Source organism: Castor canadensis, chromosome 5 (genome assembly GCF_047511655.1).
Source record: "Castor canadensis chromosome 5, mCasCan1.hap1v2, whole genome shotgun sequence".
Taxonomy (NCBI): Eukaryota; Metazoa; Chordata; class Mammalia; order Rodentia; family Castoridae; genus Castor; species Castor canadensis.
In genome coordinates this window covers 168,099,924-168,122,168 of record NC_133390.1, presented here as the reverse complement: position 1 = coordinate 168,122,168, position 22,245 = coordinate 168,099,924, and the positions used below count along the sequence as shown (strand labels likewise).

Genomic DNA, 22,245 nt, shown 5'->3' with positions numbered 1-22,245 from the left:
AGGTTATCTTCTTATTATGTTATGTTGTTAGCCCTTCCCACTGTCACTTTGTCTGAAGCTGAATCCTTCCAAAGTCCTGTAGATCTCTCTTTGATCCTTTATCCAGTGGCTATCCCTCCTTTTTTCCAGCTTCCCACTAGGTTCTTCATCATTGTCCAGGGGTGTAGTATATATTGCATTAGAGTTTGATCACTCCCATCACATGTGTTCTTTGGTAGTGCCAGGAATTTTCCCGCACACCAGCAACCAATCATTCTTGTCAGGAGAAGATATTCTTGGGGACTGTTACGTAAGAGAAGATTTTGGAACTGGGTTTAGGGCAATCCCCTAGTCCTGCCCTTTCCTTGGTGTCTACGTCTGGGCTGAACTGAGCTCTCATCTTAACTCTTACCAGGATGTTAAGCTGCTTCTTCCTTTTGAAGGCTCTTCTTGCTGTTGGGTCCCTGGCATCCTCGGTAGCTGCAGGAGAGCAAGGTGAGCTATTTCTTGGGATCCCTGGGTAACAGTAACAGAAAATGACTAGGGAGAAGTCATCTCCTGCCTCCTCCCAGGGTGAGATTCCTCATTTGTGGAGATGATCTCTGTAGGACAGGACTGTATGTATAGGTTCTCAATGTAACCAGAGTCCTAGGCCAGAAGACCAACTCTCAGGGTTCCAACATGTCAGGTCTGCTCACTTGCCTCAATATGCCAATTAAAGAGATAAGCAGTGGTGCAGGTCAGACAAAGGAGATTTACTAATGCACTGGCTGTGTGCAGGAAGAGGGAAGGTCAGCATTTCAGCCCATCTTTAGGATGCTGACATGCGCTTTAGGTTTAAATAGAAGAATTGGGGGCAGGGGACCGGAGGTATGCATAATTAAACAGTCCTGGGCAAAGTGTGGCCTGGGAATATTATCTTAGTTCTGGTTCTGTGAGGAGTACTGTCATCATTTGAGGGAAGCAGTCTCATTCCCATAAGATGATTATTCCTGCTCCAGGTTATATCCTCATAATTATAGATAATGGTCCTTATTTGTGTGTGTGTGTGTGGGGTAATCTGTCCTGTGAAGCTGTGCTGTTCTATGGTGATGCCAGGGTGATGAATCGTGTCCTGATGGGCAGAAGTGCTGCAGCACAGGCTGTGGGGGTGGGGTGGGGGGGTAGTGTTGGTCTTTTGTCATTAAAATGTTAGAGATTAGTCCTTCCTGAAGCCCAAGGTGAATGCAGGAAAGAGAGACTCAGAGCAAAGGAGACAGAAGCAAAATGGCTAAGCCTTTGTGTTGCCTTTAATTACCTTGTGGGCCTAAGTGAGGAGTCAGTGCTTTTCAGCAAAAGCAGTTTCTAAGTCCCTGTTAGATCAGGACAGTTACCCTTTGTGGATAAGGAGATGGGACTTCCTAGAGGTTCCAGCTGTTCTCTAGAGCTCATTAAATGAGACAGGATCATCCTAACTCTTTTCTCTCTGTATCTGCAGCACATCAGAGCTTTTAATAGTGGTGGTGTTTTTAGTAATTGTGTGATAGGAGGAGAAGATAGTTGCAGGGATATTTTAATTAGGAATGCTATGAGATACTAAAGTCCTTGAAGTACATTTGACCTCCATTCTCCATTTTTTTGAGTTCTAGTCAATTACCTCAATGTTCTATGATATCTTTTACAGTGAAAGAAGGAGAATGCCCTCCTGATAAGAACCTGTGCAAAGAGCTTTGCCAGAGTGATGAATCGTGTCCTGCTGGGCAGAAGTGCTGCAGCACAGGCTGTGGTCTGGTCTGCCAAGGAGACATTCCAAAAGGTACGTTGACATGAGGAACAGTATCCTAGTGTGCTCTCTGGCCTTGTCTCTGGAATGGATAGAACCAGAGAGCTTCCTACTTCCTAGATTGTCTCTTAAAGTCTAACTTGCCTAGAACAGTTCTTCTTTCCCATTTTGGGGTCCCTTGTCTTTTAACCACTCAGTTCTCTAGTTCTTTGCTTTCTGTCAGGAAAGCATGCACCACTGATTATTGGTGTCTTTTACTTTGGACTCAGTTCCTGCAAGTCCAAAGAAAGGTAGAGCTGTCAAAGAAAGCCTGTTTAAGATAGTGATTAAGTTTTGAGTCTTTACTTCCATTTCCTGTGTGAGGAACAGGAACCGTTTTTCCTTTCTTTTCTCCATTTCTTCCTACTTTATCCTGATGTACTAAAATAAACTCTCTAAAACTTCCACTTTGTGAGACTCCTTGCCATGAGACACCTTGAAATGCTTTTCATGAGTGAATCTCAAGTACCTGTGATTTTTTTCCATGGAAACGGGGGAGCTCTGGAAGCCCCCTCACCTGGTGACAGAACCCCTTGGAATATATTGTTAAGTTTAGCAGACCACAGAGATTTCTCTGCTCTACTGTAGCTTTCCTGCCTTCACTAGTGTTATTTGTTGAATGTATTGATTTATGATTTTCTTGGTTATAAAGGCCTATGTAAGCTATTTCACTTCAGAGCACATCATTCAGTGTAATTTGAATCCATGTTCCTGAACCAATCAATCATTTTTGCCTAGAAATAAACTATTTTTATTTATTTCAAAGCAGAATTGTTATTTTGTGTTGATAGGAATATTAGGTAGAGACCTTGGAAAAGTTTTGTTTTAGTAGTGGGGCTAAATTAGCTCAAGGGTAAAGATTGCTTTAGTTCCATGTTTACAAAGCTTACAAATAAGCTTGGAAGAATCAGACTTATTTGTAGGTAAATTTAATTGCCTGCAGTAGAGACTCCAAAATTTGAAACATTTAGTCAGTTAATTCAGCAAATAAACAATTTAAGCAAGAAAAATCATATAAAAAAGGTAGTGATTAAGAGAGCAGACCTGACTAGGCATGTAGTTCAGTGGTAGAGCACCTGCCTACCATGTGTGAGGTCCTTGGTTCAATTCCCAGTACTGGAAAGAAAGAGAGGGAGAGAGAAAGAGAGAGAGAGAGGAAAGAGAGAGAGACTAGACCCTAAGACAAGGCAGACTATTTTTGAGCCTCAAATAGCAATTTTTAAATCTTAAGTTTTTTTTTTTTATATAAAAAAACAGTGCTGGGAATTGAACCCAGTGCCTTGTGCATGCAAAATTTACATTCTACCACTGAGCTAATCCCATTTTTTTTGCCAAGCACTCTACTACTGAGCTACATCCCTTGCTTAAATTTTAAGTTTTTAGCCTCAGTTTCTTCATTTGTAAATAGGGATAATTGTGACGATCAAGTGAGATTTTCCCAGAAAAAGGTAAAAATCAGTAAATGTTATGGTAAATGGTAACTACCATTGCTACAGCATTTGCTTTAGCACTACTGTTGGGAGGCTTAAGTGCAGTCTAGGACTTCCTTCCTTTGATTCTCCTTTCTGCTGTGCCTATAGTTCACCAGACACCACTATCTCCTTTCTGTTTCTGTCTTTGTTTTTGTAACAGGGAGGGAAGGAGATTGTCCCAAGGTTGTTCAGACATCATCCTGTTTTAGAAGGTGCACTACTGATGAGACATGTCCAGGTTTAAAGAAATGTTGTACGTTTGGCTGCAACAAAACCTGTGAGGTTCCAGTATCCAAACAGAAGCCAGGTAAGGAACTCCACCCGGGTACCCCATGGTCTAATTGGCTGGCTTATTTCTTTCTCAGATAGGTGCATACCATCTGTGTCAGGCCAACAAATTGTGTCCTGGTTAGTTTTACTTTGAGAAACAGTAATTAAGTGCCTGCTGGATTCTGAGAGCTGAAAAAAAGATGTGCAAAGAGTACCCAAGCCATGATGATGTGTGGGATGTGGCCTAGCCAGGCAGAGGAGGATGCCAGAGGGCAATGCTGCATACCCATTCTTGTAGGTAGGTTTGAAAGCTCTGGGGTAAGTCCCATTGCCCAAGATCTGCCAGGAGGTAGAAAAATAGAATCTTGATGTCTATGGAAAGCAGCACACACTTCCCATTCACTTGCTTCTGAGACTCTGTGTAGCCTTTGTACATACACAGGATAGCTATCTCCTGTTGGAAATGGATTCTATTTTGTTTTGGTTCTGGTGGAGTGGTATTTAAAAGAGATTCCTTCTTTCTCTTACAGAATCCTAATGATGTAATTCTCCATTTCTACACTTACTTCTTCAACAAATATCTATATCTACTGAATGTTTACTGTTTGCCACATCCAGTGATGAGTTCTGGGGTATATTGTGGTGAATGAAGTAGTTCCTGACCCTGCCTTTGTGGCGCTCATTGTCTAGAGAGAGGACACTGAAGAAAAATTAAAGGATGTCTAGAAACAGAATAATGGGAGCACGCACTTCAGATTGAATAGTCAAGAAAGGTGTGTCTAGGGTAGTGACATTTAAGCTGCAGCCTGGAGAAGGAGTTGACATTAGCCAAGGGAAGGGAATGTTGAATGTTGAAGGGTAAAAGAAGCATGGGCAGGAGTCTTCAGATGAGGAGCTCGAACATTTGGGAAACTGAAAGAAAGCTAGCATGGTTAGAGTAGAAGCAGATTGATGCCAAGCCAAAGACAGAGACTAGACAAAGGGAGGTGGCAGTGCAATGGAAAAAGGTTGAAGTGACAGTTTTCTGCTCTATTTCTCACCATTCCCTTGACAGGCACTAAAAGGTAATAGAAATTGATAGTGTGTCTTCTATGTCTACCCCTTCTTAATTTTCTGCTATTTTAGGGTTTTCTTGGCTACTTTTTCTTTTTTATATCTCTCAGTATATTTCATTATCCCATTGCCTATCCTCCTCACTCCCCATAATTACTTTTATTGGATCAATGTTAGATATATAAATTAATTTAGGGAGAACTGATATTATTACAGTGTTGAATCTTTTTATTTTGTTGTTGGTTTTTTTTTTTTTTTTTTTTTTGGCAGTACTGGGGATTGAATTCAGGGCCCTGCACTTGCTAGGCAGGCATTCTACTCCCAACCTTAAAATATTTCTTGATCTGTTTATATCTGGACGTTTTATTTTCTTCTCTGCTGTCTGAAATGTGGTCTTCTATTATGTTTTCCAAAGGAACTGGAGCTCCTTTCTCATTTGAATGCATGTGGAAAAGCACAGGTTTGGGCTGTCTGAGAACTTGGTTCAAGCCTGAGGTTCACCAGTTGCTGGCCACCAGGTCCCTGGGCAAGTCTCTTCTGTTTCTCTGAGTATCAGTTCCCTTCTCTGGGAGAAGGAAAGAGTAAACCTGAGGGTTGTAATGATTTAAAGTATGCAGTATTTGGCCCTCAATATACATTAGCTTCCTCCCTCTTGGTTCCTAAGCGGGGAATGGGTCAGGAGTATAATTTCTTTTCCACTCTCTCTCCCTTTCCTCCCTTCCTCCCTCCCTCATTTTTCTCCCTCCCTCCCTCTCTCCCTTCCTCCCTCCATGTCTTCCTTCTCTGACAGGGTCTTGCTATATACCCCAGGCTGGCCTTGAATTTGCAGTTTTCCTGTCTCTGCCTCCAGAGTGCTGGGATTACAGGTGTGCACCATCACAACTGGCCAAGGAGTATAATTTCTAACCACTGTTTTAAATACAGAACCGGGGTTGTTTTCTCCTCTGCTGATCCTCTCTGAGATCCTGATACATGACAACTTCTTTCCTTCCAACCAGGCTCCCCAGGCCTCTTCCCAGTACCCACTGGGTCTGTCTGTGCTTGGCTCAGGTAGTTATCTTGGGCAGTTTGCCCATAAGAGAGAATAGCAGGTTGTGCTCCTTGCCAGGACTCTTTTTTTTTTTTTTTTTGGGGTATGTCTGTGAGAGTGTTTTATTTTTTATTTTTTAAATTTTATTATTTATATGTGCATACAAGGCTTGGGTCATTTCTCCCCCCTGCCCCCACCCCCTCCCTTACCACCCACTCCGCCCCCTCCCTCTCCCCCCACCCCCTCAATACCCAGCAGAAACTATTTTGCCCTTATTTCTAATTTTGTTGTAGAGAGAGTATAAGCAATAATAGAAAGGAACAAGGGTTTTTGCTGGTTGAGATAAGGATAGCTATACAGGGCTTTGACTCACATTGATTTCCTGTGCATGGGTGTTACCTTCTAGGTTAATTCTTTTTGATCTAACCTTTTCTCTAGTTCCTGGTCCCCTTTTCCTGTTGGCCTCAGTTGCTTTTAAGGTATCTGCTTTAGTTTCTCTGCGTTAAGGGCAACAAATTCTAGCTAGTTTTTTAGGTGTCTTACCTATCCTCACCCCTCCCTTGTGTGCTCTCGCTTTTATCATGTGCTCAAAGTCCAATCCCCTTGTTGTGTTTGCCCTTGATCTAATGTCCACATATGAGGGAGAACATACGATTTTTGGTCTTTTGGGCCAGGCTAACTTCACTCAGAATGATGTTCTCCAGTTCCATCCATTTACCAGCGAATGATAACATTTCGTTCTTCTTCATGGCTGCATAAAATTCCATTGTGTATAGATACCACATTTTCTTAATCCATTCGTCAGTGGTGGTTGCCAGGACTCTTGAGGCCTGTTTCTGGAAACTGCCTGGGAATCTGTCTCAGGCAGTCACTCACTGCTAGCCTATAGGGCCTGGTACAATCTTCTCAGTGTTTGAAGCTGAATTATGGGGGTTGAGGGTGAGGCTGGCACCCAGGCATGGTACTTTTGTAAGCTGCTGTGGCCCCTGGCCAGTTCAGATGGGACTTCTTTTTCCCTTGGAGCTAGGTAAGCAGGCTGGAATAGTGACCTCGTGCAGATCTCTTAATCCACTGACTGAGTGGGATCCCTAGCCTGGAGTGAGGTCACTACTGCTAATAGCAGTAGTTAGTTAATTACATCTATGGCTTCTACAGCTGGCCTCTCACTTATTGGGACTGATTGCTAGGAAGCTCTCCTTCCTGGACTGTGAAAAATTCCTGTTTTCTTTAACCTCTAACGATTGGTAGTGCTGGACTGTTTGGCAAGATGGAGGGGCAGTCAGGTTGCCTGAGCCATGGGCAGACCCTGGGACCTGCTCTCAGGAGGAAGTCCTGGTCTAGACATGGGTCTGGTCCTGGTACTTCTGCTTGCTTGCTGTGTGGCCTTGGACAAATCTTTTTTTTAAAATCTCTTTGAACCTCACTTTTGTCATCTGTAAAATGGGGATAAGTATTTGCTTCATAGAGTGATGATGCAGTTGAGAAGAAATGCATTAGACAGCCTGTACTAAAGCTGCCAGGCCATGGTCAGTGTCTCCTGTAGTTATGCCCGGCTCCTCTCCTTTTAGGTTCCCTCCCCGCTTATCTGAGGGCTAACCTGTCCACGCACTTGCTCACTCATTCATTTATTCATAAGATGTTGGGAACATTCCCTGCCTGTCCTTAGGGCATCCATGGTGAGCAAGGCAGCCATGGCCACTGCTTCCTTGGAGTTCACTCTTGGTGTGAGAGGCAGGAAATAAGAAGCAAGCAAATAAATGATAACCACAAGTAGTCCTTTGAAGAAAATTACAAGAGAGCATGAAGGCCACGCTATCTTAATCTGGAGAATGAGAAGCTGGCCATCAGCGGAGTGCCATGAAGAGGGAATTGTGAGGGTGAAGGTTGTGAGGTAGGGAAAAACCCATTTTTAAGGAAATGAAAGGAGGTCTTTGTGGCTGGAGAAAAGAAGGAGGGTTGTTTCTGTTGAGTTGGAGAGGTGGTCAGGGTCCTGACTTTGGGGAGGTCTTCAAGGCTTCCTTTTCAGGCTATATTCAGAGGGTACTAGGAAGCCTGTGAGGGGCTTTCAAAAGGAGAGGCCTGTTCTGGCTTTCCTTTAAAAAGGCGACTCTGCTGGTGTGTGAAGGATCAATGAGGACAAGTGTCGATTATGGATGAAAGCCATCGTGGCAGATGAGCATGGCTTAGACCAGGGAGATGACAAAGCAGAGATGGAAAAATGGGAGGCTTAAAGTACTTTTGAAGGTAGAGTTGATGGAATTGAATGAAGAAGTAGATGGCTGTGGGCACTGAGGACGAGGGAGTGTCAAGAATGGTACTAATATTTGTTTTGCAAGTATTTTGCTCCCCCGCCAACATGCACTGGGGGTTGAACTCAGAGCCTCGTGCTTGCTAGGCAGGTGCTCTACTGCTTGAACCATTGCGTCAGCTCAAGTATTTTGCTTTTTAAGTCACTCTTCCCTCCAAAACTTCTTTTACCAGAAATTATCTCAGAAGGTAGAGTGACCATTTCCTTAGGGAAAGTGGGCCTGAGAGTTCTGTCAAGTCCTTTATTAAGTAAAATCACTGAAGACAGAAATCTGTTGTTTTTTTTTTTAGAATTTCCAAGTGCATCCTCCAAAGAGAGAGAGAGATGCTAGTGATTGACAAGCACACTGTTTAGATAAGAAGCAATTGGCCTTGTAAATCTATGCTCTACTGCTTGAGTCACACCTCCAGTCCATTTTGCTCTCTTGTTTTGGAGATGGGTGGAGATGCAATCACTCAAACTATTTGTCTAGGCTGGCCTCAAGCACGATCCTTCTAATCTCAGCCTTCCAGGGAACTGAGATTACAGGTGTGAGCCACTGGCCCAGCATTAGAAATCTCGACTAACATCAAAGTGTAACAGTCTCTATTTGGCTTACAAATACAGATGCATACTGGATGAACACCTGACATTATGCAGTTACTTGTAGACATTTTGGCTGTGATCAAATGTAAAAGCTGCTAAGGGGGAAGGTGTGTACACCTTTTATCTGAATACTATGGCATTGTTGGCTAGTACATCGTAATTTTGACGTCTACCTGGACTATGCAGCAAATTTGAAGCCAATTTGGCTACACAGCAAGACCAAATAACAATCCTCCCCAAATCCTGTCATTGTGAAAAATAAGTGTGTGTATTGTAACAAATAGTGTCAAAGTCCTGTGAAAATTCCTCATGTAGTTTAATGCTATAAAAGTAAATGATAAGAAAAGACTTGTGCTAATTTGAGTAGAATGTGCCAGAAAATACAGATCCTGAATGAAATGTACTAAAAGTTATATTATCAGGGACCCATTCTTTGTTTTTGGCTACAATGGGGTTTGAGCTCAGGGCTTCACACTTGGTAGGCAAGTGCTCTTACCACTTGAACCACTCTGCCAGCCTTCTTTGTGGTGGTGTTATTTTTCTGAGATAGGTTCTCTTTTGCCTGGGGCCGGCTTTGAACTGCCATTCTGCTGATCTCTGCCTGCTAAGTAGCTAGGATTACAGGTGTGAGCTACCTGCATCTGGCTTTAGTGGCCATTTTTAAAGAATTCTGGAGTACATATCTCTAATTTTTACTCCTAGTATTTTTTTTTTCTTGGCAGTAATAGGGTTGGCACTCAGGGCCTCACACTTGTTATACAGGTACTCTACCACTTGAGCCACTCCACCAACCCTGTTTTGTGTTGGGTATTATTGAGATTGAGTTTCACGAAGTATTTGCCTGGGGCTGGCTTCAAATCATGATCCTCCTGATCTCTGCCTCTTGAGTAGCTAGGATTACAGGCATGAGCCACCAGTGCCCAGCAGGACACATAGTTTTGATGTGATCTCACAATGACATAGAATATTTCAAGTAGAGCCCGTACAGGAAAATCCCAGGATGCAAGATTATTGTCTCAGCTGTTTAGCTGCCTGTTCTCTCCTTGGCGTCCAGCACTTTCTTTTCCCACTGTGGCAGACTTCCTGGAGCCAGCCATACGCTAGAGGCACGGGGCCAGTCTTGTTTTGGTTTTCTGTAAAACCTTTAATTGCCTGTCACCTCTCTCCCTTTAAAAATTTGAAATAAACACTGAGTCCAGTGAGTCATGGTAAGTTGGTTTGGTTTGGATGTGGCCTTCTTTGGGTGTGTCTGCTTCTGAGGACCTGGCCAAGTTGCCTTCATGTTTTAAGGATGGTGTAGTAGAAAGTACCTCATTGCAAATCAAGAGGTTGAGTTTTGTCTTGCTTAGCCTTGACTCACTCTGTAGTTTTGGACGAGCCCCATTCTCTTCTCTGGGTTTCATTATCTTCACAGGGATGATGAGGCATATCTGGAATATGTTTGACGGTCCACAACTGAAAATTAACCAAATGAGGTTTCAGTGTTCTCACATAACAAGAACTCTGGAAGTCGGGGTCAGGGCTGGTGTGTCAGTACTATGATGCTAATAAGGATGAAGTTATTTCTCTTTTTTTTTTGCCTCGCCAGCCCTTGATTTTATCCTCATACTAGTTGTCTTCTGGTTCAAAGAAAACTCCTCTATCTTTCCATATTATGTCTGCTTTGGACTGGAAGAAGAAAGAATTGAAGAAACAGAGTTTGTATCAGTTTTTGTCTTTGTGGTCACCCCTCTGCAAGAGAATATGGGGAAGTGAATCATTTTATCTGGACTCACTGCTTGTTAGAACAAACCTATTAATAAGCATTTCATATATCTATTTCTGTGTAACAAAACATCCCCAAACCTGGTGACCTTGGTTATCTTAAGACAACAAGGATTTACCCTTCCTCACAGCTATGTACATATACATGATACACATAAATGTGTGCTTTAAAATATATGTTAACATCCACATGGGATACAATGGAAAATATATTTCATATTCTAGGCTTGAGCCCTTCTGGGCTTCAACACTTTGATTCTATGACAGAGTTTAGTGGCGAATGTCCTGCCGATCCCCTTCCATGTGAGGAGCTGTGTGATGGGGATGCGTCCTGTCCCCAGGGGCATAAATGCTGTAGTACTGGCTGTGGTCACACCTGCCGTGGAGACATCGTTGGAGGTATGTTGGCTGTTTTTGGAGAAGAAATCTGTAAGTGCTCCCTGGGTTACAGAGTCAACTTGAGAGGGAGCTTCCTGTGGCCATATTCCTGGGAGGAGCCAGAGTTGTCACCCTTCCTGTCCCTCTGTCCTTCAACCTAAACAACCCCCTCCTTCTAAGGGGCCCATGTTTGCATGAAAAGAACTAAGGGGGAAGGCAGTGTGCAGTAGTAGGAAAAACTCTAGGTTGGAAGACTGGCAGTGTGGCTTCTGATCTTGGTTCTGCTGCGGATTTGCTCTGTGACCTTCAGTAAACAAACCTCTCTTTTTGAGGCTCAGACCTATTTTTTATCACACAGATTCCCCTCTGCCCCAAATAAAATCATATATATATATATATAATTATGTGATGAAAATAGCTGAAAGCATTCCTGTTCTAATTTCTTTATTTTTTCAAAAAAGAATTTATTTATGTATTTGGTGGGACCAGGACTTGAACTCATTGCTTTGTGCTTTGCAAAGCAGGAGCTCTACTGCTTGAGTCCCACCTCCAGTCCATTTTGCTTTGGTTATTTTGGAGATGGGGTCTTATGAACTATTTGTGTAAACTGGCCTCAAACCAAGATCCTCCTGATCTCAGCCTCCCAAGTAGGTAGAATTGCAGGTGTGAACCACCAGCACCCAGATGAAAAATGAATATATATTTCCAAGTGTCCCTTTTGTTCTGGGCACTGTGGAACTCCATTTCAAAATTATTGGCTTAGGGTCTCAAACTTGTTATCCTCCTGCTTCCACTTTCTGAGTGCTAGGATTACAGGTATGTACCACCATACCTGTCTCACGTGTTGTCTTACTTGCTTTTTAATTTAAAAAATTTTTATTTTGGTGGTACTGGGTTTGAACTCAGCACCTCATGCTTGCTAGGCAAACATTCCATCACATAAGCCATGTCTCCAACTCCTTTTTTTGTTTTAGTTATTTTTCAGGTAGGGTCTCATGTTTTTTCTCTTGGCTGGCCTCAGACCATGATCTAGTTCCCACATAGTTGGGACCACAGGTGTGGGACTCCATGCCCGGCTTGTTGGTTGAGTCGGGGGGCTCATTAACTTTTTGCTGGGACTGGTCTTAAAAACCTCAATTCTCCCAATCTCCATTTCCTGATTAGCAGTGATTATAGGCATGTTCTACCATGCTTGACCTGTCTTAATCCAGGCAATTCTGAAAGTGTTAGGGACAGATTTTTGTTTTTTGTTTGTACATAGCATACAATCTGTCAGGGAAGATAGACAATTAGATGAAGAACACAGATATTCCTTGACTTACAGGGTCATGCCTGATAAACCTATTGTAGGTTGAAAGCAATTTTAATACACACAGTTTACTAAACATCATGGGTTAGCAGCATGCATGACCCACTCTAGAGTGTTAGTTGTGTGACTTTGTGATCCTGTGGCTGACTGGGAGCTCCTACTGCTGCCCAGCATTGTTAGAGAGTATTGTGATATATATCATGAGTCTGGGAGAGGATCAAAATTTAAAATCTAATGTGAATGCGTATGGCTCTTGTACCATTGTATGCTGAACTATTGTAAGTCAGGGACTATTTGTATAATAAAGTTTGATGAGGGGAGGCATATATGCAGGGTGCTTCAGGGGCACAAAACCTCCTCTAGGGTGGCAGACAAGGGAACAACACTATAAAACCTAAGCATAGGGAAGGGGGATGGAGCCAAGCTCTTCTGTACCCCACTGCTCCCTACTCCTTAACTTGAATAGCTAATAAACTTTCAATTACCTCTAAGCAGCTCCCTTTGGGACACCATTTGAATCTCTTGGTTCAGAGATTTTTTTGGATACCTGTAGATTCTTAGATCCTCCAGCTTCATGGTTCCCCAGCCAGATTGCTTAAGATCTGTTAGGGGTCATAGATTGTTTCACTTGGAGCTCCTCCTTCAAGTTCTCCATGGGAACTTGGAGACAGCACAGCTTGTCTCTTTATGCATTCCTGTTTTTCCAACAGGGCGGGATGGTAATTGTCCAAACATTCTGGTGGGTCTGTGTATTGTTGGCTGCATGACGGATGAGAACTGCCAAGCTGGAGAAAAGTGCTGCAAGTCAGGCTGTGGCCGCTTCTGTGTTCCATTGGTCCTGCCATCCAAACAGACAATGATTTCCAACTGGACTACTGGATCTGATTCTGAATTAGGTGAGTCCAGGCTTTTGTTATCAGCAACCAATTGTCAAGTTAGCAGACTTAACTGCTATGCGCAAAGACTGGCTTAGGTTCTGGGAAGGGAACTTCCAAAGGTCAAGAAGAGTCCAATTAAGAGAAAGATCCTATGTCAAGACTAGAACCTCATATAGACAGTATGGGCTTGTAGGTATTCAGAGTGAGTGTGGCGCTTGGGATGTCTTTGTGGGAGAGATGGGCTAGGCAGATGTGACAAAGTGGGGAAAATGCAGAGAACATGCCAGACAGGTAATGTGATTGTTGGCAAAGGCGCAGAGGGTGGGAATGTATGTGACATGTTTTGGCAATGAAGGCTGGAGCAAGGTTGGATAAAGGGGAATTTCCATTTTGTTATAAAAGAGGACATGCCAGGTTGAATTCTGAATGACACAAGTCTCCAATGCCAGTTTGAATCGGGTTGTGTAGGAAGCTAGCAGTCCTTTAAGGCTTTTAAGAGAGATAATTGCCAAGACTTTCCAGGGTAGAGGGGACATACAGGATATCTGGAGCCAGGAAGGCACAGTTGTGACCTATTTCTTCTACTTGCAGAGGCCCGGGTGCCCTAATTGTTCTGATTTCTCCAGAGTGTCTGCAGCAACTTTGGGAGATGTGTCCTGTGAACCCAGGAGAGAGTGACATCTGGGCTTATAACATTCCCAAGGACACTTGTGGCCCTCTCTGCTCTGCTTCACTTCCATCTGCTGCTTGAAGCACAGGAAACAGCCCTGGGGTTGGGCAGCGGGTGCTGGTGCTTTTCCTTCTCAATAAACACGGGTGTGAACTTGTCTGTGCTGTATGGGGGTCAGATGAGATAGGAGAACTGGCAGGTCCGTGTGTGGTCGTGGGGTTGTGAGATTTACATACTGAGGAAGGATGGTGGTCCATTTTTCTTCTGAGAACACTGAAAATTGGGAAGGGGGAGATGGGTGGAAATTAAACCTAGGGTCATTAGCCATGCTTTCCTTTTCGTTTTTTTTTTTTTTTTTTGGTGGGACCGGAGTTTGAACTCAAGGGTTTGCATTTGCAAAGCAGGCGATCTACCGCTTGAGCCACACCTCCACCCCTGCTAACCTCTTTTATTGGAGAATATGACTTGGGGGTGAAATGGGTGGGTGGCTTATTTATTATAATTGTTTGAATGTTCCCACCTTGGGCCTCCTTCCCTGAAGGCCAGCTCTTGGTTCCAAGATAGGCAGTTTGGGGAGGTGATAACCCTAGGTTCCTGGGTACAAGGGAGTTTAAAAAAAATCTTTTCAAATGTATACAAAATGTATCATATTCTATATTTTAGGGATCTTTTGAGTCATAGCATATACTCTTTAAAAAAAGCCATACCTATAATCCCAGTACTTGGGAGACTGAGGCAAGAGGATCCCAACTTTGAGGCCAGCCTGGGCTGCATAGTGAGTTACAGGTCAGCCTGTATACAGGTCAGCTCCATAGTGAGCATAAATTCTTAGCCAGCTCAATAAGGCCAGAGAAAAACATAACAGGGATACAAATAGGAAAGGAAGAAGTCAAACTATCCCTGTTTGCAGGGATACTTAAAGGATCCTAAAGACTCTACTAGAAGACTCTTAGGTCTTTCAGCAAAGTTAGCAGGATAGAAAATCAATGTATGAAGAACAATAGCTTTCCTACAGACCAACAATGAACTCAAAAAGAAGTCTGGAAAGCAAACCCATGTACAATAGCCTCAAAAAAGTGTTAGGGTACGAGGCCGACCACCTTCTGAGAGGAGAAAGGACACTCGAGACGAAGTCACAAGGTGAGGTTTATTTTCTAGCTAGCTAGGGTCCGAGCATCTGCCTGAGACAGCAGGTTTCAACAAGGACCCTGAACGCAAAGTTTAAGCAGGTCTTATACTCTTTAAAACATCAATCATTGTCACATAGGAATTCCTCATGCCCCTGGGGTCACATTTTCCTGATCTTGCCCACATCCTGGTGTTGGGGTAAGATTATTTATTGAGAACTGGGGAAACACCAGAGGTTTACTTATCAGGTTACAAGGAATGTGTTCTCCCATAAATTAAGGGCTAGTAGTGGAATAGAAACCTAAGGTTTAGATAAGAACAGCAGGGGAGTCCTGTTTTGGGAAGTTTATTTACAAGTGGAGACAAAGAAAGGCAGGAATGGGTGCTTATCTCTGCATGGTGCCTTTCATCTCGGACTTTTGCATGGCTCTAATGGGCAATTCCTCACAGCTCTGTCTGAAGTTACAGCTTTTAATTGACAGTTTACCATGTTTTACAACCTTGTTTCAAGGCTATCTTCCTCTTCACGAGGTTACCCAAGGGTCATGCCAGTTATAGCTGATTTTTAGGCTAGGTGGGCTGCAAGTTAAAGTACCCCAACAAAAGTACCTAGGCATAAACTGAACCAAAGATGTCAAAGACTTCTATAATGAGAGCAATGAAACACTGCAGAGAGAAAATGAAGACATTCAAAGTTGGAAAGACCTCCATATTCATGGATTGGCAGAATTAGAATTTTAAAAATTTGGCCATACGCCTAAAAATGACATACAAATTCAGTTTAATCACTATCAAAATTTCAATGACACTGGGCTGGAGGAGTAGCTTAAGCAGTAGAATGTCTGCCTAGCAAGCATGAAGCCATGAGTTCAAACTCCAGTACTGCCAAAAAAAAATTCCAAAAGCATTCTTTATAGAAAAAAAAATCCTAAAACATACGGGAACACTAAAGACCCTTAATAGCCAAAGAAATCCTGGGCAACAAGAGCAATGCTGAAAGTGTCATAATATCTGACTTCAAACTATACTACAGAGTCATAGTAACAAACACAGCATGGTACTGGCATAAAAACAGACACACAGAGATCATTGGAGTAGAATAGAAGATCCAGAGATAAGCCCAAGCATGCATCGTCTGATTCTTGACAAAAGTGCCAAAAACATTGGAAAAAGCCTCTTTAATAAATGGTGCTGGGAAAACTGAATATCCACCTGTAGAAGACTGAAACTAGAGCCCTGTATCTCACCATGTATGAAAACAAATTCAAAATGGATCACAGACCTTAATGTAAAACTTGAAACTTTGAAACTACTAGAAGAAAACATAGGAGAAATACTTCCAGATACAGGCACAGGCAAGGACGTTCTGAATAGGATTCCAAAAACTCAGGAAATAAGAGCAGGACTTGACAAGTGGGATTGTATCAAGATAAAAACCTTCAAACTGGGCACCAGTGGCTCATGCCTGAAATCCTAGCTACATGGGAGGCTGAGATTGGGTGGATCAAGGTGTGAGGCCAGTTCAGATTAATAGTTTGTGAGACTCCAACTCCAAAATTACTATAGCAAAATGTGGCTCAAGTGGTAGAGAAAACAATCCCATTTACAAGTGTGAAGCCCTGAGTTCAAACCCTAGTCCCACCAAAAAAAAAAAAAAAAGTTTCTGCTGAGGAAACAATAGTGATAGAAAGTCTTTGCATATATTCATCTGACAGGGGATTAATATCCAGAATATATAAAGAACTCAAAATATAAATATAAAAAATAATCCAGTGAACAAATGGACAATAAATGAAATGCTAATAAATGAAAAAATGTTCAACATCCTTAGTCACCAGGGAAATGCAAATCAAAACTACATTGAGAGTCCATCTCACTCCCACCAGAATGGCTATTATAAAGAAAACAAATAACAAATGCTGGCAAGGATGCAGGAGGGAGGGAAGGAATTCTTATTTACTGCCGGTGAGAATGTAAATTAGTGCAGCCATTGTGGAAATCAGTATGGAAGTTCCTCAAAAAAATTAAAAATAGAACTCCCATATGATTCAGCCATGCCACTTCTAGGTATGTACCCAAAAGAACCTAAATCAGCTTGCTAGAGCTTACCTGTATGCCCATGTTTGTTGCAGCACTATTCACAATAGCCAAATTATGGAATTAATCTAGGTGCTCATCAATGGATGGATGGATTAAAAAATGTGATATGTGCACACAATGGTGTTTTACTCTGCAATTAATGAGAATGAAATATTATTTGCTGGAAAATGGATGGAAATAGAGATCATCATGTTATGTGAAATTAGCTAGTCCCACAAAGATAAGTATCACTTGTTTTTTCTCATTTGTGGATATTAGCAGGGTGGGGTTTGAACTCAGGGCCTAATGCTTGCTAGCACGCTCTCTATCACTTGAGCCACTTTACCAGTGAATTCTGGTTTTTTAACTGGAGCCTCTCAATAAATGTTTGTTGAGCCAATGAAAGAATGAATGCTGTTTATTAGCATGTCAATTAAGAATTCTTTGGGCTGCAGGTAATAAGAAGTTCAACTAAAAGGGACTTCCAACAAAGACATCTGATTTTCTCCAGTTGGAGTGCAGTGAGAAGGAGTGTGGGGTTGGTTTGACAGCTCAACTGTGACACTAGCAATCAGGCTTATACTTTCCTTCTCCACTGGCCTCTCTGTGCTGGCTTTTGTCCTTGTGATGGTCACCTCATGAGTGCCAGAGGGTTGATGCAACTCTAAATGTCACAGCAGGGAGAAGCTGTGTGTAAAGGGCAGTGGCAAAAGGATCTTTACTCAAATGACACTCTCCTTGTGATGGCATCTTCCCCAGAAGTTGCCACAGAGAGGCTGGGAAAATGAATGTTTGCAGAGGAAATGGGAAGACTGTCTTAGATTACCCATGATTTATCTCTGGGGTTGGGCAGAAAAACTGAGATTCTAATTAGCAAAGAAGGAAAGAATACTTTTCAATAGCTGAGTAATGAATGAACTGTATGTGCCATACTGGCTGAAAGGGTATTTGCATTTAAAACCTGGGGTGAAATTGCTGAGTAAAATTGTGGTTCCTATGAGGTTGAGAACACTCATTTTCTATGAGTAGAGTAGATGCTGCCTGACCTGAGAATAAGTGGTTGGCATGAATTTCACAGTGGCTGTACCAAGACATCCATGGCTCTGGGATCACATTGCAGGCAAATAGAGCCAGAGTGATGGGTCCAGAGTGATTTGGTCAGTTCCCTCTTTCACTATTTTTGCTTCTCATTTTATTATTTACTTAAAATATCAAATAATGTATGCATGTAGTGTGTGTGTGTGTGTGTGTGTGTGTGTGAGAGAGAGAGAGAGAGAGAGAGAGAGAGAGAGAGAGAGAGAGAGAAAGGGGTGTGTGTGTCTCTATGTTGTCCAGGCTGGCCTTGAACTCCTGGGCTTTAGGGCTCTTCCCACCTCAGGAGTAGCTGGGACTACAGGTGCATGCCACCAGGCCTGGCTTTATGTACATAATTTACAAGCCATTATGGTAGAGAGTCAATGAAAATAACCATCTGAGAATTTTCAAATACTGAAGGGTAAGAGTGGGGCTGGAGAGAGAGGTGTAAGCCCCAGACAAAACACAGAATAAGCAGTGAGAAAGAATGCCATTCTAGATCTCTCCTTCCCATCTGGTGTGGCCTACCTTATTCAGGTAACAATGGAGAGGGAATGAGAGTGAGTGAGTGAGAGTGAGAGAGCTGAAGACAGGGCCAAATTCCAGTCTCCCCCCATCCCTAGGCTTTTATGGGCAGCTTTCCCTGCTGTTACACCCTAACCCAAAGAAGCCATTAGAAATGTTCCTTCTCGGGGTTTAAGTCCATTTCAGCCTCAGTTCTGGGAAGCAGGTCTCATGCACTCCTATCCTGCCTGTAGTCCTATTACCTTTGCATCCTGAAAGTAGCCTTTGACCAGGTCAAAAAACCAGATCCCATCCTCAGCTTCCTCACAGCAGACAGGAATTTCTGGGTTTCTGACACTTGCCATTCCTCAAGTGTGGGTCTACAAAGACCTATTCTTTAATGAAGCAATGGTATCTCACTGCCCCTCCCTTCTCAGCCCATTTCCTTGACTATCTGATTGTAGAATCTCTGACTTCTCATGCACTGTTAGTGCAGGCAATACAGGTGCACCTGTGCCTCTCCTTGCTGCCGTTCTGAGTCTCACCATTTTCTCTGGTGGTCATCTGCAAGTTGGGTATGTTGGGTGAAGAGGGTGGGAAGTTGCTCTTGGGTTGAGAGCCACCGTCTTCCCTTCCTACCTAAGTTAAGCCATCTTGTCAAAGGAACTGATGCATAGAAAGGCCAGGTTCATACAGATTAATAAACACAAAGAATGATGAAGCCCCACTGTGAGTGGAAAGAATTCTTTGCTGAGTGCTTTGTTCTCAGAGCCACCAGAGGGCAGCAGAAGTCTAAGTCATAGACTACTAAATAAAGTAACATTGGAGAAACCTAGTTAAAGGAAAAGCTTCCTGTCTATTACAGTCTGAGTTTCTGGGTCCCTACTGAATTTTACTTAATAAACTAAGACCTAGCATTATACTGTCCCTTTTCAGGGCATGTGGCATGTTTCTGCATTTTGGGCAGCATCCATTTTGACATTATTCATCAGGTTTTATTAGTGTTTCTTATACAAAGACACGGGGGCGACTTCCCTGTGGAGCTGAAGAGCAGGAAAGTTTCTGTCTTTGAGCTAAAGTGAGAAGGGACAGGGAAATAACATATGAGCATCACCTTTCCTATCAGCCTCTGCAGTAGGTGCTTTCTAGATCTGTTTTTTTTTTTTTTTTGCAGTACTGGGAGTTGAACTCAGGGCCTATACCTTGGGCAACTCCACCAGACCTATTTTGTGATGGCTTTTTTTGAGATGTGGTCTTGTGTCTTGTGAACTACTTGCTAGGGCTGGCTTTGAAACGTGATCCTTCTGATCCCTGCCTCCCGAGTAGCTAGGATTACAGGTGTGAGCCTCCAACACCTGACTTTTTGTTTCTTTGGTGGCACTGGGGTTTGAACTCAGGGCTTCGTGTTTGCTAGACAGGCTCTCTAACACTTGAGCTATGCCTCATGTCCTTTCCAGTCCATTTTTGCTCTGGTTATTTTGGAGATGGGGTCTCTAAAACTATTTGTCCAGGCTGGCCTTGAATCATGATCTTCCCAGTCTCACCTCCCAAGTAGCTAGGATTATAGGTGTGAGCCACTGGCTCCCAGCAAGTCTTTTTTGTTATTCTTTTCCTCCTTTGATATAATTTTTTTCCTAATTTAATTAATTTATTTCTGTGGTTCTGGGGTTTAAACTCAGGACTTTGAGCTTGCCAAGAAGATGTTCTACCACTTGAGCCACACCTCCAGCCACAGTTTGTTATTTTTGAAACAAGGAAGCATGATCATTGTTGAGATTTTCAAACAACACAAGAGAAATTTAAAGATCTTTCCAGCCTTAGATAACCACTGTTACCATGCTGGCGAGCATTCTTCCAGACTTGCTTTGTACATATGTATCAGTTCATTTTTCACTACCATAATGAAATATCTGAGGCAGGCTACTTTATAGAGAAAAGAGGTTTCTTTTGACTCATGGTTCTGAAGGGTCAAAGGCCGAGGGCCAAATCCTGGCAGAGACTCGAGGTATCACAGAGCATCACATGGCAAGAGACAGAGAGCATGCATGCTCTGTATGTCTGTTTTTTCTCTCTCCCTCTTCTTTTTTTTTGTGATGGGTTTTTTGAAATAAGGTCTTGAGAACTATCTGCCTGGGCTGTCTTTGAACCATGATCCTCCTGGTCTCTGCCTCCTGAGTAGCTAGGATTACAGGTGTGAGCCACTAGCACCTGGCTGATCTTCCTCTTCTTATAAAGGCTCCAGGAGTCAGTCATGGGGACTCTACCCTGCTGACCTTATCTAATCCTATTCACTGCCAAAGGCCCATCTCTAAGCACTATAGCTAAAGTTTCCACTCTCTTAATACTTAATAATAGGAATTAACTTTTGACATATTAATAAACCTTGGGGAAAATGCAAATTATATTCAAATCATGATAACATATATGCAAATATTGACAGGGGCAGGAATCATGGGAGGCATTCTGTTTCTACTGTTCTACAATAGGCTTTTGTCATTCAACAGTGTGGCACAGCTAAACCATGTTTTTAATTGTGAAGGGATTCTGTTTCCTTAAATATTTAGTGTTTTTTATTTAACCAGGCTCTGTAACTTTGTAGCTGTTAGTTGTCCTGTTTTCTATAATCTTTGCCAAATGCTTCAAGGACTTTATCTTCCATCTTATTTCTGTTAAAACAATAGCTGTGTTAAACAACAAGGCCTCCATTCTTTCAGCAATTCTTTTTGGTTTGCAGATAGACTGCTTTCGATATTTCTTTTACTTTTTTTTGGTGGGACTGGGGTTTGAACTCAGGGCTTTGCACTTGTAAAGCAGATGTATTACTGCTTGAGCCACACCTCCAGTCTATTGATAGTTCTTGATTCTTGATATTTCTTGAATCTAAAATTTCCTAAATTTCTTAAATTTTAGATTTGTCTGTTCTGTCATGATCCATTGTACAGGTTACATCTTTCCACTTTTAATATCCTCTCGGTTTTAATTTTTTCCTTGAAACATAGGCTTTTCTTTCCAGAGATCTTTAGCAGAGGCCAGATTAAAAAAAAGCTTGATCCCTTCTCTTTGTTTTCTTATGCCTTGTTAGCACTGAAACTCAAAACCAAAGCAAGCCTGCCCTGACATCCACCTGATACCTCAGTTCATCAGGGTTTCTAATAATGAACAGCTAAGGTACTTGATACAAAAATTCAGTTTATACTGAAATTAAAATAGTTTCCTCCTAATTGCAAATTCTAGTTAAAACTGAAAATTTCAGATTGTGTTGCCTGTGCTTTGTTAGTTCAGCAGCTGGGTAAGCTTGCCCTGTCCAGGGGTAGAAGCTCCAGCTAACTTATGTGTCAGGGCTCTTGGTTAGCCGTATCAGAAAGATACTGGCTAATTTATGCAAATGAGGAGTGGTGCTGGAAGGACGCTGTGACTAACATGATTCATGGAGAGCTAGGGCTCCACACTCGGGAGTGTTGACCCTCTGGAGGGCCCCGAGGCAGGAAGCATGCCATCGAGGCAGGAAGAATTGTGTCTTGATGGCAGGTGTCATAGTGATGTTCCATTTCTCTTTGATACTTCTCTTAACCTTCGGATGTCCTGAGAGGGAAAATATGATTGCTAATTGAGGAGCTATCAGCTTTGGTCCTATTACTATTTCGTGCTGGGTAATTATTTATGTATGTGGTTGGCCTGTGTGTTACATGACATTTAGCAGCATCTCTAGCTGCTCACTAAGTGCCAGTAGCTCAGCCACTCATTTGTGACAAACAAAAGTCTCCAGACTTTGCCAAATGTCCCTTGTTAGCAAAATTGCTACTGTTAACATGTGCTGCCCTCTTTCTATGTTGTTGGGAGAAGTGCTCACCGCTGGGAAGATTGCTCCGCTGGCTTCTGTTGTGGGTAGCAGACACCTGGACTAACCCTCACAACAAGCCATCTTACAGAACGAGGGAAGAGAAGCGCCTGAAAGGAAATAGG

At 42.6% G+C, this 22,245-nt stretch overlaps 1 protein-coding gene across 7 annotated transcripts in view; it reads left to right on the top strand.

Annotated features, from left to right (window-relative positions):
* The window catches only part of Wfdc3 (WAP four-disulfide core domain 3), a 24,329-nt gene extending 2,084 nt beyond the window's left edge, over positions 1 to 22,245 (top strand). For 3 of the 7 annotated variants that reach the window (XM_020168089.2, XM_074074859.1, XM_020168090.2), the window contains exons 2-7: positions 395 to 474; positions 1,643 to 1,774; positions 3,413 to 3,559; positions 10,488 to 10,661; positions 12,660 to 12,845; positions 13,454 to 13,654. In XM_020168089.2, the coding sequence (XP_020023678.1) occupies positions 395 to 474; positions 1,643 to 1,774; positions 3,413 to 3,559; positions 10,488 to 10,661; positions 12,660 to 12,845; positions 13,454 to 13,578 (844 nt within the window). In that variant the 3' untranslated portion in view covers positions 13,579 to 13,654. Of the gene's footprint in view, positions 1 to 394; positions 475 to 1,642; positions 1,775 to 3,412; positions 3,560 to 10,487; positions 10,662 to 12,659; positions 12,846 to 13,418; positions 13,655 to 22,125 lie in introns of those variants that run through there. The other 4 variants (XM_074074861.1, XM_020168092.2, XM_020168093.2 and 1 more) reach the window with 4 other exon arrangements.